This window comes from Scyliorhinus torazame, chromosome 6, assembly GCF_047496885.1.
Source record: "Scyliorhinus torazame isolate Kashiwa2021f chromosome 6, sScyTor2.1, whole genome shotgun sequence".
Classification (NCBI taxonomy): Eukaryota; Metazoa; Chordata; class Chondrichthyes; order Carcharhiniformes; family Scyliorhinidae; genus Scyliorhinus; species Scyliorhinus torazame.
In genome coordinates this window covers 238,841,535-238,862,019 of record NC_092712.1, presented here as the reverse complement: position 1 = coordinate 238,862,019, position 20,485 = coordinate 238,841,535, and the positions used below count along the sequence as shown (strand labels likewise).

Sequence of the window (20,485 nt, the reverse complement as noted above, 5' to 3'; positions counted from 1 at the left end):
CCTTTTCCTAGTTCTCTGTCACTCCTAGGTATTTCCAGGTTTCTCACAACTGGGAATGAAAATCGCAAACCCATGTGGTGGCCATTAGAGGTAAACAGAGTGGCCTAGGTACTGTTTCTGAGGATAAAGGAGTTAAATTATTGAGGACAATTTAACAGACTACACTTGCATTGATTTCAGTAAAGAGATTATGGGGTGATTTGATCATTAGAGGAATTGAAAGGGTTGATAAGAGAGGTGACTGAGTCCAGAGCAAGGGGACGTTCAGGGATTATATTAGAAGTACCTCTTCACACAAAATATGGAGAGCATTCTTCCAAACAGCTGTTGAGGTTATGCCAATTGAATTAATCAGAACTGACTCTCATGGACCTTTATTATTAATATTAAAAAAAGAGAATGCTGGATTCCCACAATTCAGCAATTCCCGCAGCATGTGATGAAAGAAAGAGAGTAAACATTTCAGGTTAACATCATTTAAAAGGTCATCAGCCTGAAACTCTCCACAATCTGACCTGTTGAATATTTCCAGTATTTTCTGTTCTTATTTCAGATTTCCAGCATCCGCAGTATTTTGCTTTTATACCGCTGGATCCTTTTTAGGCAAGGATATTAAAGATGGGGCAAGAGGGCAGCATGGTGGTGCAGTGGTTAGCATTGCTGCCTCACGGCACTGAGGTCCCAGGTTCGATCCTGGCTCTGGGTCACTGTCCACGTGGAGTTTGCACATTCTCATCGTGTCTGCGTGGGTTTCACCCCCACAACCCAAAGATGTACAGGTAGGTGGATTGGCCACGCTAAATTGCCCCTTAATTGGAAAAAAAAATTGGGTACTCTAAATTTATTTTTAAAAAAAGGATGGGGCGAGGATTTATTCAGGCAAGGATGGGGCGGCACGGTAGCATAGTGGTTAACACGGTTGCTTCCTTTGAATTAGAGAGTTCCATAATGCAAGACTAGACAGTTTAGAATTTCCAGCCATTAGTGTCTGTTGATGCCATAGTTGATGTCTGTGGGGTTCAATAATTACTAAATACATTAGGGATGTTCTGGACGATTTAAAAAGTGATGCCATAAAATTCAAAGACTCAGCTGTAATTTAAAACAGATATATTCAACATATCTATAATTTCTGAATCATCAGTTTTTGGAACTGTGGATTAGCTTTCGAGTGTTTTGGGGGGTTGGCGGGCGAGAACAGGTTGGAGATGGAAACAAAAAAAAAAATGAACACTTAAAATTTTAGCAATGAACACGGAGTATATGTTATACAAACCCACAAACAATGCACCTTTTGTTGAAGTACCGTCAGGTATTCCTTCAGCTTTTTCGCAGGATTTTCACTCCCAGCATCCTGAGCTCGAAAATACCATTGCTTAATCCAGATATAGTCTGTTGCAATCAGCTTGTCTGGAAGCTAGAAAGAGATAGTCATTGCAATTAAACCAGGATGAACAAGTCAGCAAACTATCGACCCCACTACATAACCACACAAATAACAACAGTAATAAGAGAGCCATCTCGTGGTACAAACTGAAAACTTACATTCAGTCATACAGTGATGTTCAAATTCCCTCCCAAATGCACATCAAGGTGAATAAAGTAATACGAGAACTGGCAACTGGAACATTTTCTACATAGTTCTATTGGAAATATCAATGGGATGGGCAATAAATGCGGTCTTTGCCAGTGATGCTCACATCCCATGAACAACTTAAAGAAAAAAAAAAAAATCATACACGCTATTAAGCGTTTTTTAAAGAACCAAGTTCAGTCTCAGCTGGAGTCTTCTGCCCCATTCGGGTGACTCATTTTAAGAATGATGTGAAAATGTTAGCGGGTTCAGAAAAGATGTACCAGGATGGCTCCATGGATGAGTGGTTACAATTACATAGTTAGTTGAAGCTGGGGTTATCCTCCTGAGAGCTGAGAAAACCAAGAGGATATTTGAGAAATATATCCAAAAGTATAAAGGGCTTGGATACAAAAATGAGGAACTATTTCCAGTGACTGGAGGGTCAATAACCAGAGGGCACAGACTTAAGGTAATTGGCAAAAGAACCAGAGGCTTCATGAGGAATAGCTTTTTCACACAAGTGGTTAGGATTTGGAATGCTCTACCTGATTAAATGGTAGAAACAGGTTCAGAAGCAGCCTTTAAAAGGGAATTCGATCAACACTTCAAAGCGATGTAGGTTGCAGGGATACAGGAGTGAGGGAATGGTACTAACTTTTCAAAAGAATTGTGAGGACTCAGAATGATCTCTTATGCTGGACTAATTTAATGGATGCTACAAATGCCAACCCAAAAACAAACAAATGGCCTTCTTGGTGCTTTAATTACTGAGCTTTCAGTTACAGTAATAATTTGCACTCAGTGCCTTTAATGTAATAAAACATCCTGAGGTGCTTCACAATCTGAAACTGAGCCATATAAGGTGATATACTGAGAGATATGGCCAAAGTCTTGAAGAGTTTCTTAAAGAAGGAAGAGAGGTACGGTGCAACACTTATTATTGGAGCTGAGGGCGCAGAAGACGGGGGGGGGTCCATTAGAACATAGAACATAACAGCGCAGTACAGGCCCTTCGGCCCTCGATGTTGCCCCGACCTGTGAAACCACTCTAAAGCTCATCTACACTATTCCCTTATCATCCATATGTCTATCCAATGACCATTTGAATGACCTTAGTGTTGGTGAGTCCACTACTGTTGCAGGCAGGGCGTTCCACGCCCTTACTACTCTCTGAGTAAAGAACCTACCTCTGACATCTGTCCTATATCTATCTCCCCTCAATTTAAAGCTATGTCCCCTCACCATGACATCACCATCCGAGGAAAAAGGCTCTCACTGTCCACCCTGTCCAATCCTCTGATCATCTTGTATGCCTCAGTTAAGTCACCTCTTAACCTTCTTCTCTCTAACGAAAACCGTCTCAAGTCCCTCAGCCTTTCCTCATAAGATCTTCCCTCCATACCAGGCAACATTCTGGTAAATCTCCTCTGCACCCTTTCCAATGCTTCCACATCCTTCCTATAATGCGGCGACCAGAATTGCATGCAATACTCCAAATTCGGCCGCACCAGAGTTTTGTACAGCTGCAACATGACCGCATGGCTCCAAAACTCAATCCCTCTACCAATAAAAGCCAATACACCGTACGCCTTCTTAACAACCCTCTCAACCTGGGTGGCAACTTTCAGGGATCTATGTACATGGACACCGAGATCTCTCTGCTCATCCACACTGCCAAGAATCTTACCATTAGCCCAGAACTCTGTCTTCCTGTTATTCCTTCCAAAATGAATCACCTCACACTTTTCTGCATTAAACTCCATTTGCCACCTCTCATCCCAGCGCTGCAGCTTATCTATGTCCCTCTGTAACTTGTAACATCCTTCCGCACTGTCCACAACTCCACCGACTTTAGTGTCATCTGCAAATTTACTCACCCATCTTTCTTCGCCCTCCTCCAGGTCATTTATAAAAATGACAAACAGCAGTGGCCCCAAAACAGATCCTTCTGGTACACCACTAGGAACTGGACTCCAGTCTGAACATTTCCCATCAACCAACCCCGTTGTCTTCTTCCAGCTAGCCAATTTCTGATCCAAACTGCTAAATCACCCTGAATCCCATGCCTCTGTATTTTCTGCAGTAGCCTACCATGGGGAACCTTATCAAACGCTTTACTGAAATCCACATACACCACATCAACTGCTTTACCCTCATCCACCTGTTTGGTCACCTTCTCAAAGAACTCAATAAGGTTTGTGAGGCACAACTTACCCTTCACAAAACCGTGTTGACTATCTCTAATCAAATTATTCCTTTCCAGATGATATACATCCTATCTCTGATAAACCTTTCCAAGATTTTGCCCACAACAGAAGTAAGGCTCACTGCTCTATAGTTACCGGGGTTGTCTCTACTCCCCTTCTTGAACAAGGGGACATTTGCTATCCGCCAGTCTTCTGGCATTATTCCTGTAGACAAAGATGACTTAAAGATCAAAGCCAAAGGCTCAGCTATCTCCTCCCTAGCTTCCCAGAGAATCCTAGGATAAATCCCATCCGGCCCAGGGGACTTACCTATTTTCACACTTTCCAGAATTGCTAACACCTCCTCCTTATGTACCTCAAGCCCTTCTAGTCTAGTAGCCTGAATCTCAGTATTCTCCTTGACAACATTGTCTTTTTCCTGTGTGAATACTGACAAAAAATATTCATTTAGCACCTCTCCTATCTCCTCGGACTCCAAGCACAACTTCCCACTACTGTCCTTGACTGACCCTACTCTTACCCTAGTCATTCATTTATTCCTGACATATCTATAGAAAGCTTTAGGGTTATCCTTGATCCTACCTGCCAAAGACTTTTCATGTCCCCTCCTGGCTCTTCTTAGCTCTCTCTTTAGGTCCTTCCTAGCTAACTTGTAACTCTCGAGCGCCCTAACTGACCCTTCATGTCTCATCTTTACATAAGCCTCCTTCTTCCTCGTGACAAGTGTTTCGACTGCTTTAGTAAACCACGGTTCCCTTGCTCGACCACTTCCTCCCTGCCTGACAGGTACATACTTATCAAGGACACGCAGTAGCTGTTCTTTGAGCAAGCTCCACATTTCCATTGTGCCCATCCCCTGCAGTTTTCCTCTCCATCCGATGCATCCTAAGTCTTGCCTCATCGCATCATAATTGCCTTTCCCCCAGATATAACTCTTGCCCTGTGGTATATACCTATCCCTTTCCATCACTAAAGTAAACGTAATCAAATTGTGGTCACTATCACCAAAGTGCTCACCTACCTCCAAATCTAACACCTGTCCTGGTTCATTACCCAGTACCAAATCCAAAATGGCCTCGCCTCTCGTTGGCCTATCTACATACTGAGTCAGGAAACCCTCCTGCACACATTGGATAAAAACGGACCCATCTAAAGTACTCGACTGTAGCGTTTCCAGTCAATATTTGGAAAGTTAAAGTCCCCCATAACAACTACCTTGTTGCTTTCGCTCCTATCCAGAATCATCTTTGCAATCCTTTCCTCTACATCTCTGGAACTTTTCGGAGGCCTATAGAAAACCCCTAACAGGGTGAGCTCTCCTTTCCTGTTTCTAACCTCAGCCCATACTACCTCAGTCGACGAGTCCTCATCAAACGTCCTTTCTGCCACCGTAATACTGTCCTTGACTAACAATGCCACCCCTCCCCCTCTTTTACCACCTTCAACGAGCTTACTGAAATATCTAAACTCCGGCACCTGCAACAACCATTCCTGTCCCTGCTCTATCCATGTCTCCGAAATGGCCACAACATCGAAGTCCCAGGTACTAACCCATTCCGCAAGTTCACCCACCTTATTCCGGATGCTCCTGGCATTGAAGAAGACACACTTTAAACCACCTTCCTGCCTGCCTGCACACTCCTGCAACTTTGAAACCTTACTCATGACCTCACTACTCTCAACCTCCTGTATACTGGAGCTACAATTCAGGTTCCCAAGCCCATGCTGAACTAGTTTAAACCCTCCCGAAGGGCATTAGTAAATTTCCCCCCCCAGAATATTGGTACCCCTCTGGTCCAGGTGTAGACCATCCCGTTTGTAGAGGTCCCACCGACCCCAGAACGAGCCCCAATTATCCAGAAATCTGAAACTCTCCCTCCTGCACCATCCCTGTAGCCACGTGTTCAACTCCTCTCTCTCCCTATTCCTCATCTCGCTGTCACGTGGCACGGGTAACAACCCAGAGATAATAACTCCGTCTGTCCTAGATCTAAGTTTCCACCCTAGCTCCCTGAATTCCTGCCTTACATCCCTTTTCCTACATTTGTCATTGATACAAGGGAGCACGGATGAGGGCTAAGATAGAGGAATGGCCAGGGCGAGAGAGAGTAATGGTTTTATGGAGGTCTGCAGCATCAAAAAAGGCCAATTTCTCATCTTGTACTCCTTGCAAGGTTAATAGTACTGTCATTGTTTTATATGACTAACATGCTCAATTCCAATACTTTAATGCCTGAATCAAGTAAATCATACACCACAAGACATATGATACAGGAGAAGGATTAAGCACTGCTCCTGAGGGCAGTAAATAATCTCAATCCATTATTGTTTGTTAGAAGTGGCCGCTCATTGTAAACATTGGTCAGCTGAGCTCAAAGGTTGTTCCACTTTAAATACTTTGCATCATTGGTGAAAACTGCAGAGTAAAAAAAACTTCCTCTCAACCATCAAGCTAACATTTGATTTCCATGCACATTATACATATCTGACTATACCATGGCTGGCATGTAGAGAAATTCATCAGCATGCTGTACTCCTGATTTAGCCATAATCCTGATCTGATCCCTCAACTATTAGGAGTTTCATTTTCTGGTAGTTACAATTGATTCAGCACGACATTGCAAAGTCAAATGCATATGCTTTACACCTCCTCTCAAATAATGTTTTCTTGCCTCATTAGTCTCCTGCCCTGCTTATACGGTCAGAGTAGTTTGTGGCAGATTCAAAGTTCTTCAGGGCCAGGTGAAAACGAGGCTCACATACACCATTCAGCAGGTCAGTGCACCTGTTTTCAGTTATTGCACTGGCTCACTGCAAGTTGCAGACAAAGAAATTCCCAGCCTGGGAATTCTTCCAAACATGGGTGACTTTCTTTGGAGTGAAGAGAGGCGCTGTCCTGAGCAACATCCAACTCATTTCCAGTAGTTTTATTGCACACCAATTCGATTTATGACAAGATTGCACAAGTAGCCAAAATCTGCTCCCACATTACAACCCACCAAGGGTATAATTAGTAAAAATGGAAAATGATGGAATTATTTAGCGGTTCTGGTAGCTATGGAGAAAGAAAGAGGTTTTTTTTTTGTTTAATTAAGGGGCAATTTAGCGTGGCCAATCCACCTAACCTGCACATCTTTGGGTTGTGGGGGTGAAATCCACGCAGACACGGGGAGAATGTGCAAACTCCACACGGACAGTGACCCAGGGCCGGGATTGGAACCTGGGTCTCAGCGCCGCAGTCCCAGTGCTAAGCACTGCGCCACGTGCCGCCCCGAAAATAAGTTAACCTTTCATCAGATCTTCACAATCTAAAGCTAGCTCTAATTTTATTCCTGCATCAACACCAACACTACAACCCCAACCTGCCTCAAATATACCAATCAAATTATATGCACACAAGCACTGAACTTATTATTTTGTTTTAATGAGAAAAAAATCTCGATCTGAATATGAATAGGGCAGATTTTGATTAATAGATCAAATAATGCATAAAAGGTACCTGGATTAGGTCATCTTGTTGCAAGCAGGGAAGAAGCTCAACATTACTCAATACTTGAAAGAGTGTGGCTCTTAGAGCACAATAATTATCACCCCGAACTCTTCTTACAGAGCTGAAAGTTGAAGAGACAGCTTTGTATGCCTGTTAAAAGAAAAGCTGCTTACAGCATTCTCAAATATCTTGAAAATTGTTCGCTACAGTACAAACAGAAAACTTCTCTTTGCGTCAACATTGTGTGTTTTTTTTTAAACTCCCAAGTTACATGATTTTGAAAAAGAAATTTGCACTCGAAAAGAGATTATGCAAGAATCAATGAGCAAGACCACTAGGCAACATTGCAAAGTTACTGGTTCATGGCAAGAACATGTATACCTACCAGAATTCCAAGAACTAAAAAGGGTGCATATATGCAGCACCTTATGGAGAGATATGTCAGGAGTCTTAATCTGACAACAAATTCCTTTTCAATTCCAATCTATAATTACTCAGATTTTTTTGCACAAGTATAAAATCCTTTTGCATCTTACATGGTCCTCAGCCCAAATCAAAATATAGGAACAAATGAATTTTAAAAAAATGCAAATTAAGGACAACATTTAAACACAAAAAGTAATTGCCTACCTTTTTCATGAGTTGTGCTTTTGCTGTGTTTCCTTTCCATTCTCTGGTACAATATTTCAAAATGGCCACACCAGGTTCGATAGTGGACCGATCAGTGGCAGCTGCGTCTGGAAAATTAAACCAAATATAAAATAAACTTTTAACTTCCTTATTTTGCAAAACACATGAAAGCTGCAAGACCAACGCTAAATCTGATAATTTTGAGTATTAATCAGGATACAAGTCAGAGGTCGCGGTAGATGTTGGTACCAATGACATAGGTAGAATCAGGATGAGCTCTTGCATCAAGAATTCAGGGAGCTAGGCAGTAGATTAAAAGACAGAACCTCGAAGATTCTAATCACTGGATTACTCGCAGTGCCAACGTACTAGCTAGTATAGAAATAGGAAAATAGGGCAATGAATGCGTGGCTCAAGGGTTGGTGCAAGAGGGAGGGTTTTAGATTCTTGGATCTCTGGAACCGTTTTGGGGAAGGTGAGACATGTACAAGAGGGAATTTCTGCACCGGAACCACTTTGGAACCAACATCCTTGCAGGCAGATTTGCTAGTGCTGTTGGGAGGAGTTTAAACTAGTTTGGCAGGGAGAGGGGCACAGTATTCGTAAAATAGAGACACATCATGCGATAGTAAAAGCAAATCAGAGTGAGTTCAGCTGTGGTGAATGTCAAGAGAGTAAGACAAGGCCGGATGGTCTTTATTTTAATGCTAGGAGTGTAACAGGTAAGACTGATGAGTTAAGGGCGTGGATTGACACATGAAATTGTGACATTGTTGTCATCAGTGGCATGGTTAAGGGGAGGGCTGGACGGGCACCTTCAAATTTCTGGTATAGGATCTTTAGACGAGACAGAGGAGGGTGTAAAAAGGAAAGTGGTGTTGCACTATTAAGGAATCAATTAGGGCAATGAGAAGATGATATTTTGGAAGGGTCTTCAAACAAGGTTTCATGGGTAGAATTTAGCAATCCAAAGGGGGCAGTCACATTACTGGGAGTGTGTTATGGGGAATTTTCTGTATCAATATGTAGAACGCCCAACAAGAGATGAGACAGTGCTGGATCTGGTTTTGGGGAATGAAGCCGGACTAGGTGTTCGATGTAGCAGTGGGGGAGAATTTTAGTGTTAGGGACCACAATATGGTACGGTTCAAGTTTGTTATGGACAAGGAAAAAGATGATCTGCAAAAGACGGTTTTGGATTGGGGCCGAGCAGAATTTACTAAAATAAGACAGGATCTGGCCAAAGTTCACTGAGAGCAGTTTCCTGTGGGAAAATCTACAACGAGCAGTGGAGGGCATTAAAAAAGGAAATTGGGAGAGTAGGTCCAACATTTTCCCCGGGGAAACTTAGGAGCAATAAGTTCAGGGAACCCTGGTTGTTGAGGACAAGGTGATTCAAGTTGTATTTTCATGGAATATAGTGTCAATTCTGGGGCTGGTTTAGCACAGGGCTATATAGCTGGCTTTTAAAGCAGACCAAGGCAGGCCAGCAGCACAGTTCAATTCCCGTACCAGCCTCCCCGAACAGATGCCGGAATGTGGTGACTAGGGATTTTTCACAGTAACTTCATTTGAAGCCTATTTGTGACAATAAGCGATTTTCATTTCATTTCAAACTGGCTTAATAATAGAAAGGATGGTGGTAGAGGACTATTTGAGTAACTGGAAGCCGGTGTCCAGCGATGTATCACAGAGATCAGTGCTGGGTCCCTTCTTGTTTGTGATATAAGTAGAAATGCGAGGGCGTGGGGGGATAGATAAGTAAGTTTGCAGACGACACCGAGGTTTATAAGGTGGTTAACAGTGAAGAAGAGGGTCGTAGGTTACATGAAGATATAGATCGGTTGGTCAGATAGGCAGTACGGTGGTAGATGGTGTTTAACTCTGATAAGTGCGAGGTGAAGAAGGAACAGGACAATGAAGTATGTAATGAATTGGCGGACATTAGGAAGCTCAGAAGAACAGATAGATCTTTGGGTACTTGTTCACAGATCCCTGAAGGGGGCAGATCAGGTGAATAGGGTAGTTAAGGAGGCATATGGGACACATGCCTTCATCAGCCGTGGCATAGAATATAAGAGCACGGTTATGTTGGAGCTGTACAGAACGTTGGTTCGGCCACAGCTGGGGTACTGTATGCAGTTCTGGTCATCTCACTATAGGAAGAAGGCGATTGCACTGGAGTGGATACAGAGAAGATTCACCAGGCTATTGCCTGGGATGGAGCATCTGAGCTATAAGGAGAGACTGGTTAAGCTTGGATTGTTTTCTTTAGAGCAGAGAAGTCTGAGGGGGTATATGACTGAGGTGTACAGCAGCTGTTCCCCTTGGTTGAGGGGCCAATCACAAGGGGGCATAGTTTTAGTGTGAGGGGCAGGAGATTCCAAGGGGATGTGATAAAAAAAACTCACTCAAGAGTGTGGTGAGAATCTGGAATGTCCTGGAATCTGGAATGCACTGCCTTGGAAGGTAGTGGAAGCTGGAAACCTCAACCTTTAAAAAACACTTGGTGAGCTCTTGAAACACGATCACATTCAAGGATATGTGACAAGTGCTGGTAAATGGATTTAGCGCAAGATTAGGGATAGCTATTGTCGGTGCAGGCTCAATGGGCCGAAGGGCCTTTTCTCTGCTGTGTAATTCTATAATACATATGGATGAATAAGGCAAGTCCTCTTTTAGGAGCACTTAATCTAGGCTGGTGCTTTAATACATTGATTCTTTATAAAGATGTCATCTCAGGCTGATTCATTAAACGGTATCTCTTAACTGCATGTTGATGGATGCAAGATGTATTTCTTCTGAGATTCCTCACCAGCATTCACCCCTCAACCAACATAAACCAATAGGTCACCTTATTGTCATATACAGATTGGTTGCCATATCCAACGCAATGGTTATATTTCAGGAACAATTAATTGTATCTTAAGAGTTTGGGAAATTCCAAGGGTATGAAAGGCACAAAATAAAAGTTTTTTTCCCCCTTTTTTCTTCAACCCCTAATGGAGTTTTATCTAAATTTACAACTGAAAGGAGCTATTTTGAGATGTACAATCTTATTACAAAGATCTAAAGCAGCAAGTTTATGATGCTGCTGATGGCAATCTTATCTTGCATGGCTGAACAAAAAATTAAATGAATAAAATGCCACAGATTTTGAATCACAAAAGACAGTCTCCAGCCAATTCTTAATGATGCTGAGTGAACAAAGAAAGCTGTGGACCCTAACAAGTTGCTTACTGCAGTGCTGAAGATCAGAGCACCAGAACTAGCAGTTTCACTAACCAAGCTCTCCCACTTTATTACACTGTCCACTGAAAATATGAGAATGGCTGAGGTGTCTTAACTCACATGAACGACAAATCTAGACTAATCAATTACCATTCTGCTAATCTTCTCCAGTATATCAAGTTTATCGATAAAGGCTGTTTCCATCAAGTGTGCGAGCTCATTAATAACTTGTTTGCTGGTACTTTATTCAAGTTACACTGTGACCACTCAGCTCGAGATCTCATTCCAGCCTTAATCCAAGCATGGACAAAAGCTGAATAGCAAAAGAGGAGGAAGATTAATGTCAAAGCCAAATTTAACCAATCAGGGCATCAAGGAGCCCAAATAAAAGTAAGTCAATGACTGTCAAGGGGAATATTTTCCAGTAGCGAGAAACAATTGATTCAAAGGTCAAATCATTACTGATCTATGTGGATGCAACTGCAAAACTGTTCAGAACAATCTAAATGATCAATTGGTGCTACTGCCGCTCAGCTTAATATCCACCCTCCATCTTTGACCTATTCTTTTCATGTTGCATCACCAGATGAAATGCAACAGCACCTGTCAACTGTGCTACCACCTGAACCTCACAGCTGATCAGAGCAGAATAATTCTTCTCTATTCTTCCATGATTGTGTCTAGTCTTAAAATTTGCTAACATAATGAGATGGTCCCATAACTAGTCAATGGCAAATATCAGGCATCGGCCGAGAAACCTGGTCACCTCCAGAAAGTGGAGTCATGTCTTTGGGCAGACCTGTAGGAGGGTAGTAGAACCCTTGATGAAAAAATTGTATCAAAAGACAAATTATCTGATCTAATTATCGAATGGCACCCAAGCCTGGACGTGCTGATACAGCTGTGGCACATAGGACTATGAAAGAACTCCCATAACGGTTGACCAATTATGATAATGGTTGGCTCCATTTGTGTGAGATAATAGCCCCAGACTGAAAATTGCAAAGCACAAGTGTATTATTATAAAAACCTTCTAGCGAAGTTTACCTCTGAAGTGCATAATCAACAATTTCTAAGAGTATGTTTCAGAGGTTTGAAAAAGTGAGGGTGTTCTCTCACCAACTAATTTCTCCCCACATTCATTGTTAACATATTGACACCTTGCGAGTGGCATTCTTTCCTCCGAGCCTGCTCCGATGGCAATTATTTAAGAGAGAACCTTGGAAAGTGTTAGTAAGATATTTAATTGTGGCCACGAGAGTCACGTCATTGCTGGATCCAACCTTGTCCTTATGTTGTATCCATACATACAAATTGAACTTTTTTCCAATCCTTAGTCAAGGACAACTCTCTTTCACATTCTGGCTGGCGATGGGCAAGCCTCCAATCACCTTTTTATTGCTTAGTACCTTACAGAAGAAACCAACTGAGTCACTGCAGGATCCCAAACTGTATGAAAAAGAGCAAAGCAGTTTGATACAAATCACCTCCAAGTTAACCCAGTGGTGGACTGGATATCTTCATTTTTGAAATGAAGTCTACGTTTGCCACTCAGCAATGTATGTGGAGGCATTAGAAGATTGACATTATCTGAATGAATTGCCACAAGCAAATCAAATCAGGCCAAAGTAATGCGATACAGCCCTGGTTGTTCAATTCACCCATGCTAGAATGTTTTTCTGCATAAAGCTGTAATGCACCATGCCATGATCCAGATAACCTTTGCAATAGTAAGAGGGGTGGGTGGGGGAAAGAGAGGAGCTGGAAGGCAGAGAAGAAAACAAAGGTGATCCTGGAGCTTTTGGCATTGTCTAACTTTTGTCATAGCACTATTGCTGATGTCAGGGCTGCTACCAGCAGTGCTCTAACGTAGCACATGACAGAAATGCTCAAATGATATTTGATAATAAGAACATAAGAACTAGGAGCAGGAGTAGACCATCTAGCCCCTCGAGCCTGCTCCGCCATTCAATGAGATCATGGCTGATCTTTTGTGGACTCAGCTCCACTTTCCGGCCCGAACACCATAACCCTTAATCCCTTTATTCTTCAAAAAACTATCTTTATCTTAAAAACATTTCATGAAGGAGCCTCAACTGCTTCACTGGGCAAGGAATTCCCTAGATTCACAAGAAGTTCCTCCTAAGCTCAGTCCCAAATCTACTTCCCCTTATTTTGAGGCTAAGCCCCCTAGTTCTGCTTTCACCCGCCAGTGGCAACAACCTGCCCGCATCTATCCTATCTATTCCCTTCATAATTTTATATGTTTCTAGAAGATCCCCCCACATCCTTCTAAATTCCAACAAGTACAATATAATCATGCAGCATCAACTGAAGATAGTTCCTTTTTAAAATTAGATATTTTAGAAAGCTAAACAAAGTTAAAAATCTTTAAAGCAGAGTACCAAACGAATATATCGTACAGTGCAGAACCATACTTTGTTACAAATAGTTGAAACGACAGAAATCATATATGCACCAAACCTCATTTGTTTCCACCAGCTGAACGCTTGTTCACATGTCAGTATAACTAGAATACACTTGGTCCATCAATGCCAGTTTTACTTCATTAAGTAGCATAACACCACAAGTGATGATTTTGGATTCTTGTTGACTCTATTAATGGGATGGTGAGAAGTCCGCATCAAAAACGTGTGTGCATGGAGAGAGAAACAGGGTTACCTGCAAGCTGGCTTTCAGAGGCCAATCTTTGACATTTTTCCTTTTCTATCTCATCTTCATCACGGTACAGGTCTTCCCCTCTGCAAGAGGAAAACAAGAGAAATACCCTTGCACAATTAATTTCATCACCATAGTTTAAAAGTAGATTTTAAAAAATCTCAGCATAATTAATGTATTCCCTCCTCTCCACTGATTCGAATACATCCAACACGATGAGGAAATCAGTACAGAGGCGGGGTTCTAAAAGGTGACAATTAAAAACAAAACATTGCATTAGAAAAGCAGGGACAAGTGCATTTTTCATAAAGAAATGTTAATTCTGCAAATGAACATGGCAACCATAACATCGATCTGGAGCAGTACTCCTCATCTATCATTACAGTAACTCTGTATTCTGCTGTACTGCAGTTAAAGTGGGCACCTGGGAGGGCGGCACAGTGGCGAGCACTGCTGCTTCACGACACTGAGGACCCGGGTTCGATCCCGGCTCCGTACCACTGTCTGTATGGAGTTTACACATTCTCCCTGTGTCTACGTGGGTCTCACCCCCACAAGCCAAAGATGTGCAGTATAGGTGAATTGGCCACACTAAATTATCCCTTAATTGGAAAAAAGAATTGGGTACTCTAAATTTGTTTGAAAAAATTTATAACAAAAGTGGGCACCTGGGATCTCACATCTCTCATTGCTGTGAGAATGACTGTCCAGAGCAAACTCACTAATAATACTGCTGTTTTCACCAAATCCATGCTCCCGATTAATTGAAACACTGCTGTCAATCATTCCTGCAGGTACAGTAACTTTTTAAAATTCTTTTGTGGGATAGGAGCATTGCTGACAAGCCAACATTTATTGTCCATCCTTAATTGTCCTTAAGATGATGGTGAGCTGCCTTCCTGAGCCACTGCAGTCCATGCGGTGTTGGTACTCTCAACAGTGCTGCTTGCCGAAGGGAGTTCCAAGATTTTGACCGTGAACTTTGATATAGATCCAAGTAAAGATGACGTGGTGTTTAGAGGGGAGCTTGCAGGTAACAATGCTCTCATGAACCTGCTGCCCTTTTCTTTCCAGTTGGTAGAGGCTACAGGTTCGGGAGGTGCTATTGAAGCATTGCTTTGCTCTTTGTGTCTGTGATACACGCTGCAGCTATTGTGCACCGGTGGTGGAGGGTTAATGGTTAAAGTAGTGCTTGGGGTGCACTCAAACAGGCTGTCTTCTGATAGATGGTGTTGAGCTTCTTGATGGTTGTTGGAGCTGTACTCATCCAGGTAAGTGGAGAGCATTCCATCACACTCCTGACATGTGCCTTGTAGATGGTGGACAGCCGTTGGGAATCAGGAAGCGAGTGTCTCACCTCCGGATTCTCAGCCTCTGATCTGCTTGTGTAGCCTCAGTATTTATATGGCTTGTCCAGTTCAATTTCTGGTCAATGGTAACCCCAAGATGTTGATAGTCAGGATTCAGAGATGATACAGCCATTGAATATCATGGAGAAACGTTACATTTTCCTTCTTTGAAGACCTGACCATAGCATTTGAATCAGTAAATCTTGTGGCTCTATAGCTTGTGTTCCCGAGATTTGGATATCCAAGAACCTTTGTCACAATCTTACAACTGTTTCACAATATGATTGCAATTGTCTAGAGTAGAACATCAAAGTCCAGACTATGGTCATACAAGGTCATGTGATAGCCCCCATGCTATTTATAATCTATCTGATAGTGTTTAGTTACCTCCTCAAAGATCAACTACCTTAAATGTGAGTATTAAATACTGCCTAATGAAAACTCAAACTAAATTGACCACCATGGATATGAACAATCTTCAGTTTGCAGATGACTAGTGTCATTGCCCACTCTGCAGCAGATTTACAAGTCACTTCAATTCTGCAAACAAGAAACTCAACCTATCTTTAAATGTTGCCAAAACAAAAACGTCACATCAAACCAGGCCTGATCAGCCAAATATTCACCTTGCATATATGTTGAAGGAGAGACTCTGGAATATGTATTGATAAGGAGATCCAACACTGGACCAGCTCAGCCTTCTACAAACTATGGCAGCCACCTTTTAACAACAAAGACCTCCACAAGTAATCAAAAGTGCTATGTTGTTGTTGTCACCACACTCTTGTACTGTAATAAAATCAAGATTATGCATCAGTGACAGACAAGGGGGCAAGGGAAATTTCAGCAGCTTTGCTGCCTCCACATTCAATGGGAGGACCATCAAACAAATGCTAAATGCCCTTCTTGAAGCCAACTCTACATGCATTCAGGCAAAACGCTTGCAAAATCAACTACGATGGATTGGATCAACGACAAAAAACATCGCCTGGTCCTGTTTTCTCAATTCGCAAAAATGACTAGCATTCCAGGGGAGGCCAAAGTAAATTCTACAAAGATACTCTGAAGCACTCCTTGAAATGCAGCAGCATTGAGATTGCTGACGAGGAGGAGCTGCAGCATGATTGCACAGTGGGTAGCATGGTTGCTTCACAGCTCCAGGGTCCAAGGTTTGATTCCCGGCTTGGGTCACTGTCTGCGCGGAGTCTGCACGTTCTCCCTGTGTCTGTGTGGGTTTCCTCCAGGTGCTCCAGTTTCCTCCCACAGTCCCGATAGACGTGCTGTTAGGTAACTTGGACATTCTGAATTCTCCCTGTGTACCAGAACAGGCGCTGGAATCTGGTGACTTGGGACTTTTCACAGTAACTTCATTGTAGTGTTAATGTAAGCCTACTCGTGACAATAAAGATTATTATTATTAAAATATTGACAACTGCATTACACTTTGAGTCCAAACACCTTAATGATGAGGAAGAGCAGCATCAGAGAAAGCACTCTGGACCTCACTATCTCGTGGGACATTAAGCCCCATGTGCCCAAAGATCTGCATGTGGAGAATTGGCCTGTTCAGTTACATGAAGTCTCATGGCAGAAACTCGCAATCCCGAGTAGATACCATGTTGAATCGATGGATAGCTGACAATGACGGTCAATGTCTGAGACTTCTGCAGCACAACTGTTGTTGGTCCAAGCTTGAATTCTGCATAGTTGCATTTGGATATAGAATGCTTCAGTGTCTGAGGAATCGCAAACTGAACAATTAGAGATAAATAATAAATATTGACGTAGGCAGACATCCATCTACTCCAAATTTGGTCAATTCAACAACCTTCATATTTTTCTCATTTAGACTAGGTGTCCAACATTTTTACTTATATAATTCGTCACAGTCTCTGGCCACTCTATTTCAAAACTAGTGGTTTGAAAAATGGCTTTGATCTACCGCTTTGGCAGTTGAAGGTTATGTTATAGAGTCAGAGGTCTACAGCACAGAAAAGGCCCTTCAGCACATTCAGTGCTGGTCGAAAACAACAACCTAACTATTCTAATCCCATTTTCCAGCACTTAGTCCATAGACCTTTATGCCCTGGGATTGCAAGTGCACACCTAACCAACTGCTTCTTAAATGTAATGAGGGTCTCTACTTCCACCACCCTTTCAGTCAGTGAGTGCCAGACTTACCCTCTAGGTAAAAAAGTTGTTCCTCACATCCCTTCTAAACCTCCTTCCCCTTACCTTAAATCACTAATCCCTCCACCAAGGGGAAAATCTTCTTCCTCTCTACTTGATATCCCTCATAATTTTATACTTCTCAATCATGTCCCCCCTCAGTCTCCTCTGCTCCAAGAAAAACAACCCCAATCTCTCTTCAGAAATTTCCCAGCCCAGGAAACATCTTCTGCACCCTTTCCAGTCCTATCATATCCCTCTTATACTGTGGATTCAGGAGCTGCACACAGTACTCTAACTGGGCCTAACCAACGTTTGATACTGTTCCAGCATAACCACCCTGTTCTTAAACTCTATGCCTCGGCTAATAAAGGCAAGAATACCATGTAGAGTACATTGCTTCATTATTTCAACTATTAGATTTATTTTCAGTGATTCCCGACGGCGCAAGTGGAAGTTTGATCTTTTTAATGTAGACATGGAAAATAGAAAATAGTAAAGGTTTTGCAAAATAAAAACCGAAAATGCTTGATAAACTCAGCAGGTCTGGCAGCATCTGTGGAGAGAGAAACAGGGTAAGCGTTTCAAGTTCTGATCATTCTTCTTCAGAGCTCTGAAGCTCATCGTCTTGGTTTTCAAATTCTTCCACAGCCTCGCCCCGTCCCTATCTGTATAGCCTCCTCCAGCCTTACAAAACTACACGATTTCTGCACTGCTCCAATTCCACCTTCCTGTGCATCACTGATTTTAATCACTCCACCGTTGACAGCCAGGTTTTCAGCTGCCTTGGTCCTAAAACCTCTCTGCCTCTCAACTTATTTTAAGATACACCTACAAACCTAATTAAAATTTTGAACATCTTTCTCCTGCTATGGCTCAGTGTCAAGATGAGGTTTAATTAATAGTATTATGAAAAAAAATATTATTCAGCGTTTGGGACATTACTGCCTTAAATGCACCACATTAATATGGTTTTTGGAATAAGCAGCTTGGAAAAACTTGTTTAAGAAAAAAATCCTGTGGTTTTAAGCAGATTTATTGAATTTATCAAGGATGCTTAAGAAAGATTGTCACAAAATAGTACAAATTGGCATTTCTGAGACTTAGGCCTGGATTTTCATCCTCGAGGGAGTCATCCAAAATTGGGAAAATTCCACCATGGGAGTGCAGGCTGGAGTCAGGTCAGCCAAAGTCCCACAGCGTGGACCTTTTTAAACAGCCCACCTCTACGCCTGGTAGCCCCAGCAGCTGCTTCCACATTTATTCACGGATGGCTGAACTGATCGTCTAGGTTTTCAAATCCTTCTACAGCCTCGCCCCGTCCCCATCGGTGCAGCATCCTCCAGCCTTACAAGCCTACACGGGAGGTTTTAGGACCAAGGCAGCTGAAAACCTGGCTGTCAATGGTGGAGTGATTAAAATCAGTGATGCACAGGAAGGTGGAATTGGAGCAGTGCAGAAGTCATGTAGGCTTGTAAGGTGTGCTGCCCCACTGAATGTCTCCTACCTTAGCCTGTCTGCCCCACAAACCTACAAAGAACAATACAGCACAGGATCAGGCCCTTCGGCCCTCCAAGCCTGGGCCGACCATCTGCCTAAACTAAAACCGTACGCACTTACGGAGTCCGTATCCTTCCATTCCCACCCCATTTATATATTTGTCTAGATGTCACTTAAATGCCGCTAATGTACCTGCTCCCACCACCGCCCCAGGCAGTGGGTTCCATATATTTACCACCCTCTGTGTAAAAACCTTGCCTCGCACATCTGTTGTAAACTTTTCCCCATGCACTTTAAACCTATGTCCCCTAGTACTTTACTCTCCTACCCTAGGAAAGAGCATCTGACCATCCACTCTGTCCATGCCACTCACAATTTTGTAGACCTCTATCAGGTCGCCTCTCAATCTCCGTAGTTCCAGTGAGAACAGACCGAGTTTATTTAACTTCTCCTCATAGCTAATGCCCTCCATACCAGGCAACATCCTAGTAAACCACTTTTGTACCCTCTCCAAAGCATCCATGTCCTTCTGGTAGTGTGGTGACCAGAATTGTACATAATATTCCAAATGAGGCCCAACTATGGTCCTGTACAGCTGCAACATGACTTGCCAATTTTTATATTCAATGCCCCGACCGATGAAGGCCAGCATGCCTTATGCCTTCTTGACCACCTTATCCACATGCGTTGCCACTTTCAGTGATCGGTGGACATGCACGCCCAGATCTCTCTGCTTGTCAGTACTTGCAAGAGTTCGATCATTTATTGTGTAATTCCTACATGCATTGGACCTTCCAAAGTGCATTAGCTCACACTTGTCTGGATTAAACCCCATCTGCCATTTCTCCACCCAAGACTCCAACCAGTTTATATCCTGCTGTATCCTCTGACAATCCTCTTCATTATCCACAACTCCACCATTTACTTCGTTTGTGAACTTATTAATCAGACCAGCTACATTTTCTTCCAAATTATTTATATACACCATGAATAACAAAGGCCCCAAAACTGATCCCTGAGGAACGCCACCAGTCACAGCCTTCCATTCAGAAAAGCACCCTCTACTGCTACCCTCTGTCTTCTGTGCCCAAGCCAGTTCTGTATCCAACTTGCCAGCTCTCCTCTCATCCCATGTGACTTCACCTTTTGTACCAGTCTACGATGAGGTACCTTGTCAAAGGCTTTACTGAAGTCCATGTATACAACATCTACTGCCTTTCCCTCATCTATCATCTTCGTCACTTCCTCGAAAAACGTGATCAAATTAGTGCACCACGACCTCCCCTTCACAAAACCATGCTGTCCATCACTAATAAGTCAATTTTTTCCAAATGTGAGTAAATCCTATCTCTAAGAATCTTTTCCAACAATTTCTCTATCACTGATGTAAACTTCACTGGCCTACAATTTCCTGGATTATCCTTGCTGCCCTTCTTAAACAATGGAACAACATTGGCTACTCTCCAGTCCTCTGGAACTTCACCTGTAGCCAATGAGGATGCAAAGATTACTGTCACGGCCCCAGCAATTTCCTCCCTTGCTTCCCGCAGTATTCTGGGATAGATCCCATCAGGCCCTGGAGACTTATCTACTTTAATGCTTTTTAAGATGCCCAACACCTCCTCTTTATTAATATCAACATGACTCAGAATAT

General features: G+C 42.6%; 1 protein-coding gene across 6 annotated transcripts in view; it reads right to left on the bottom strand.

Annotated features, from left to right (window-relative positions):
* Positions 1-20,485, bottom strand: part of LOC140425349 (ubiquitin thioesterase otulin-like) — a 164,185-nt gene that overhangs the window by 26,959 nt on the left and 116,741 nt on the right. For all 6 annotated transcript variants that reach the window (XM_072509524.1, XM_072509520.1, XM_072509521.1 and 3 more), the window contains 4 exons: positions 13,817-13,896; positions 7,904-8,010; positions 7,283-7,423; positions 1,292-1,417 (listed from right to left, as the gene is read on the bottom strand). In XM_072509524.1, the coding sequence (XP_072365625.1) occupies positions 1,292-1,417; positions 7,283-7,423; positions 7,904-8,010; positions 13,817-13,896 (454 nt within the window). The remainder of the gene's footprint in view (positions 1-1,291; positions 1,418-7,282; positions 7,424-7,903; positions 8,011-13,816; positions 13,897-20,485) is intronic.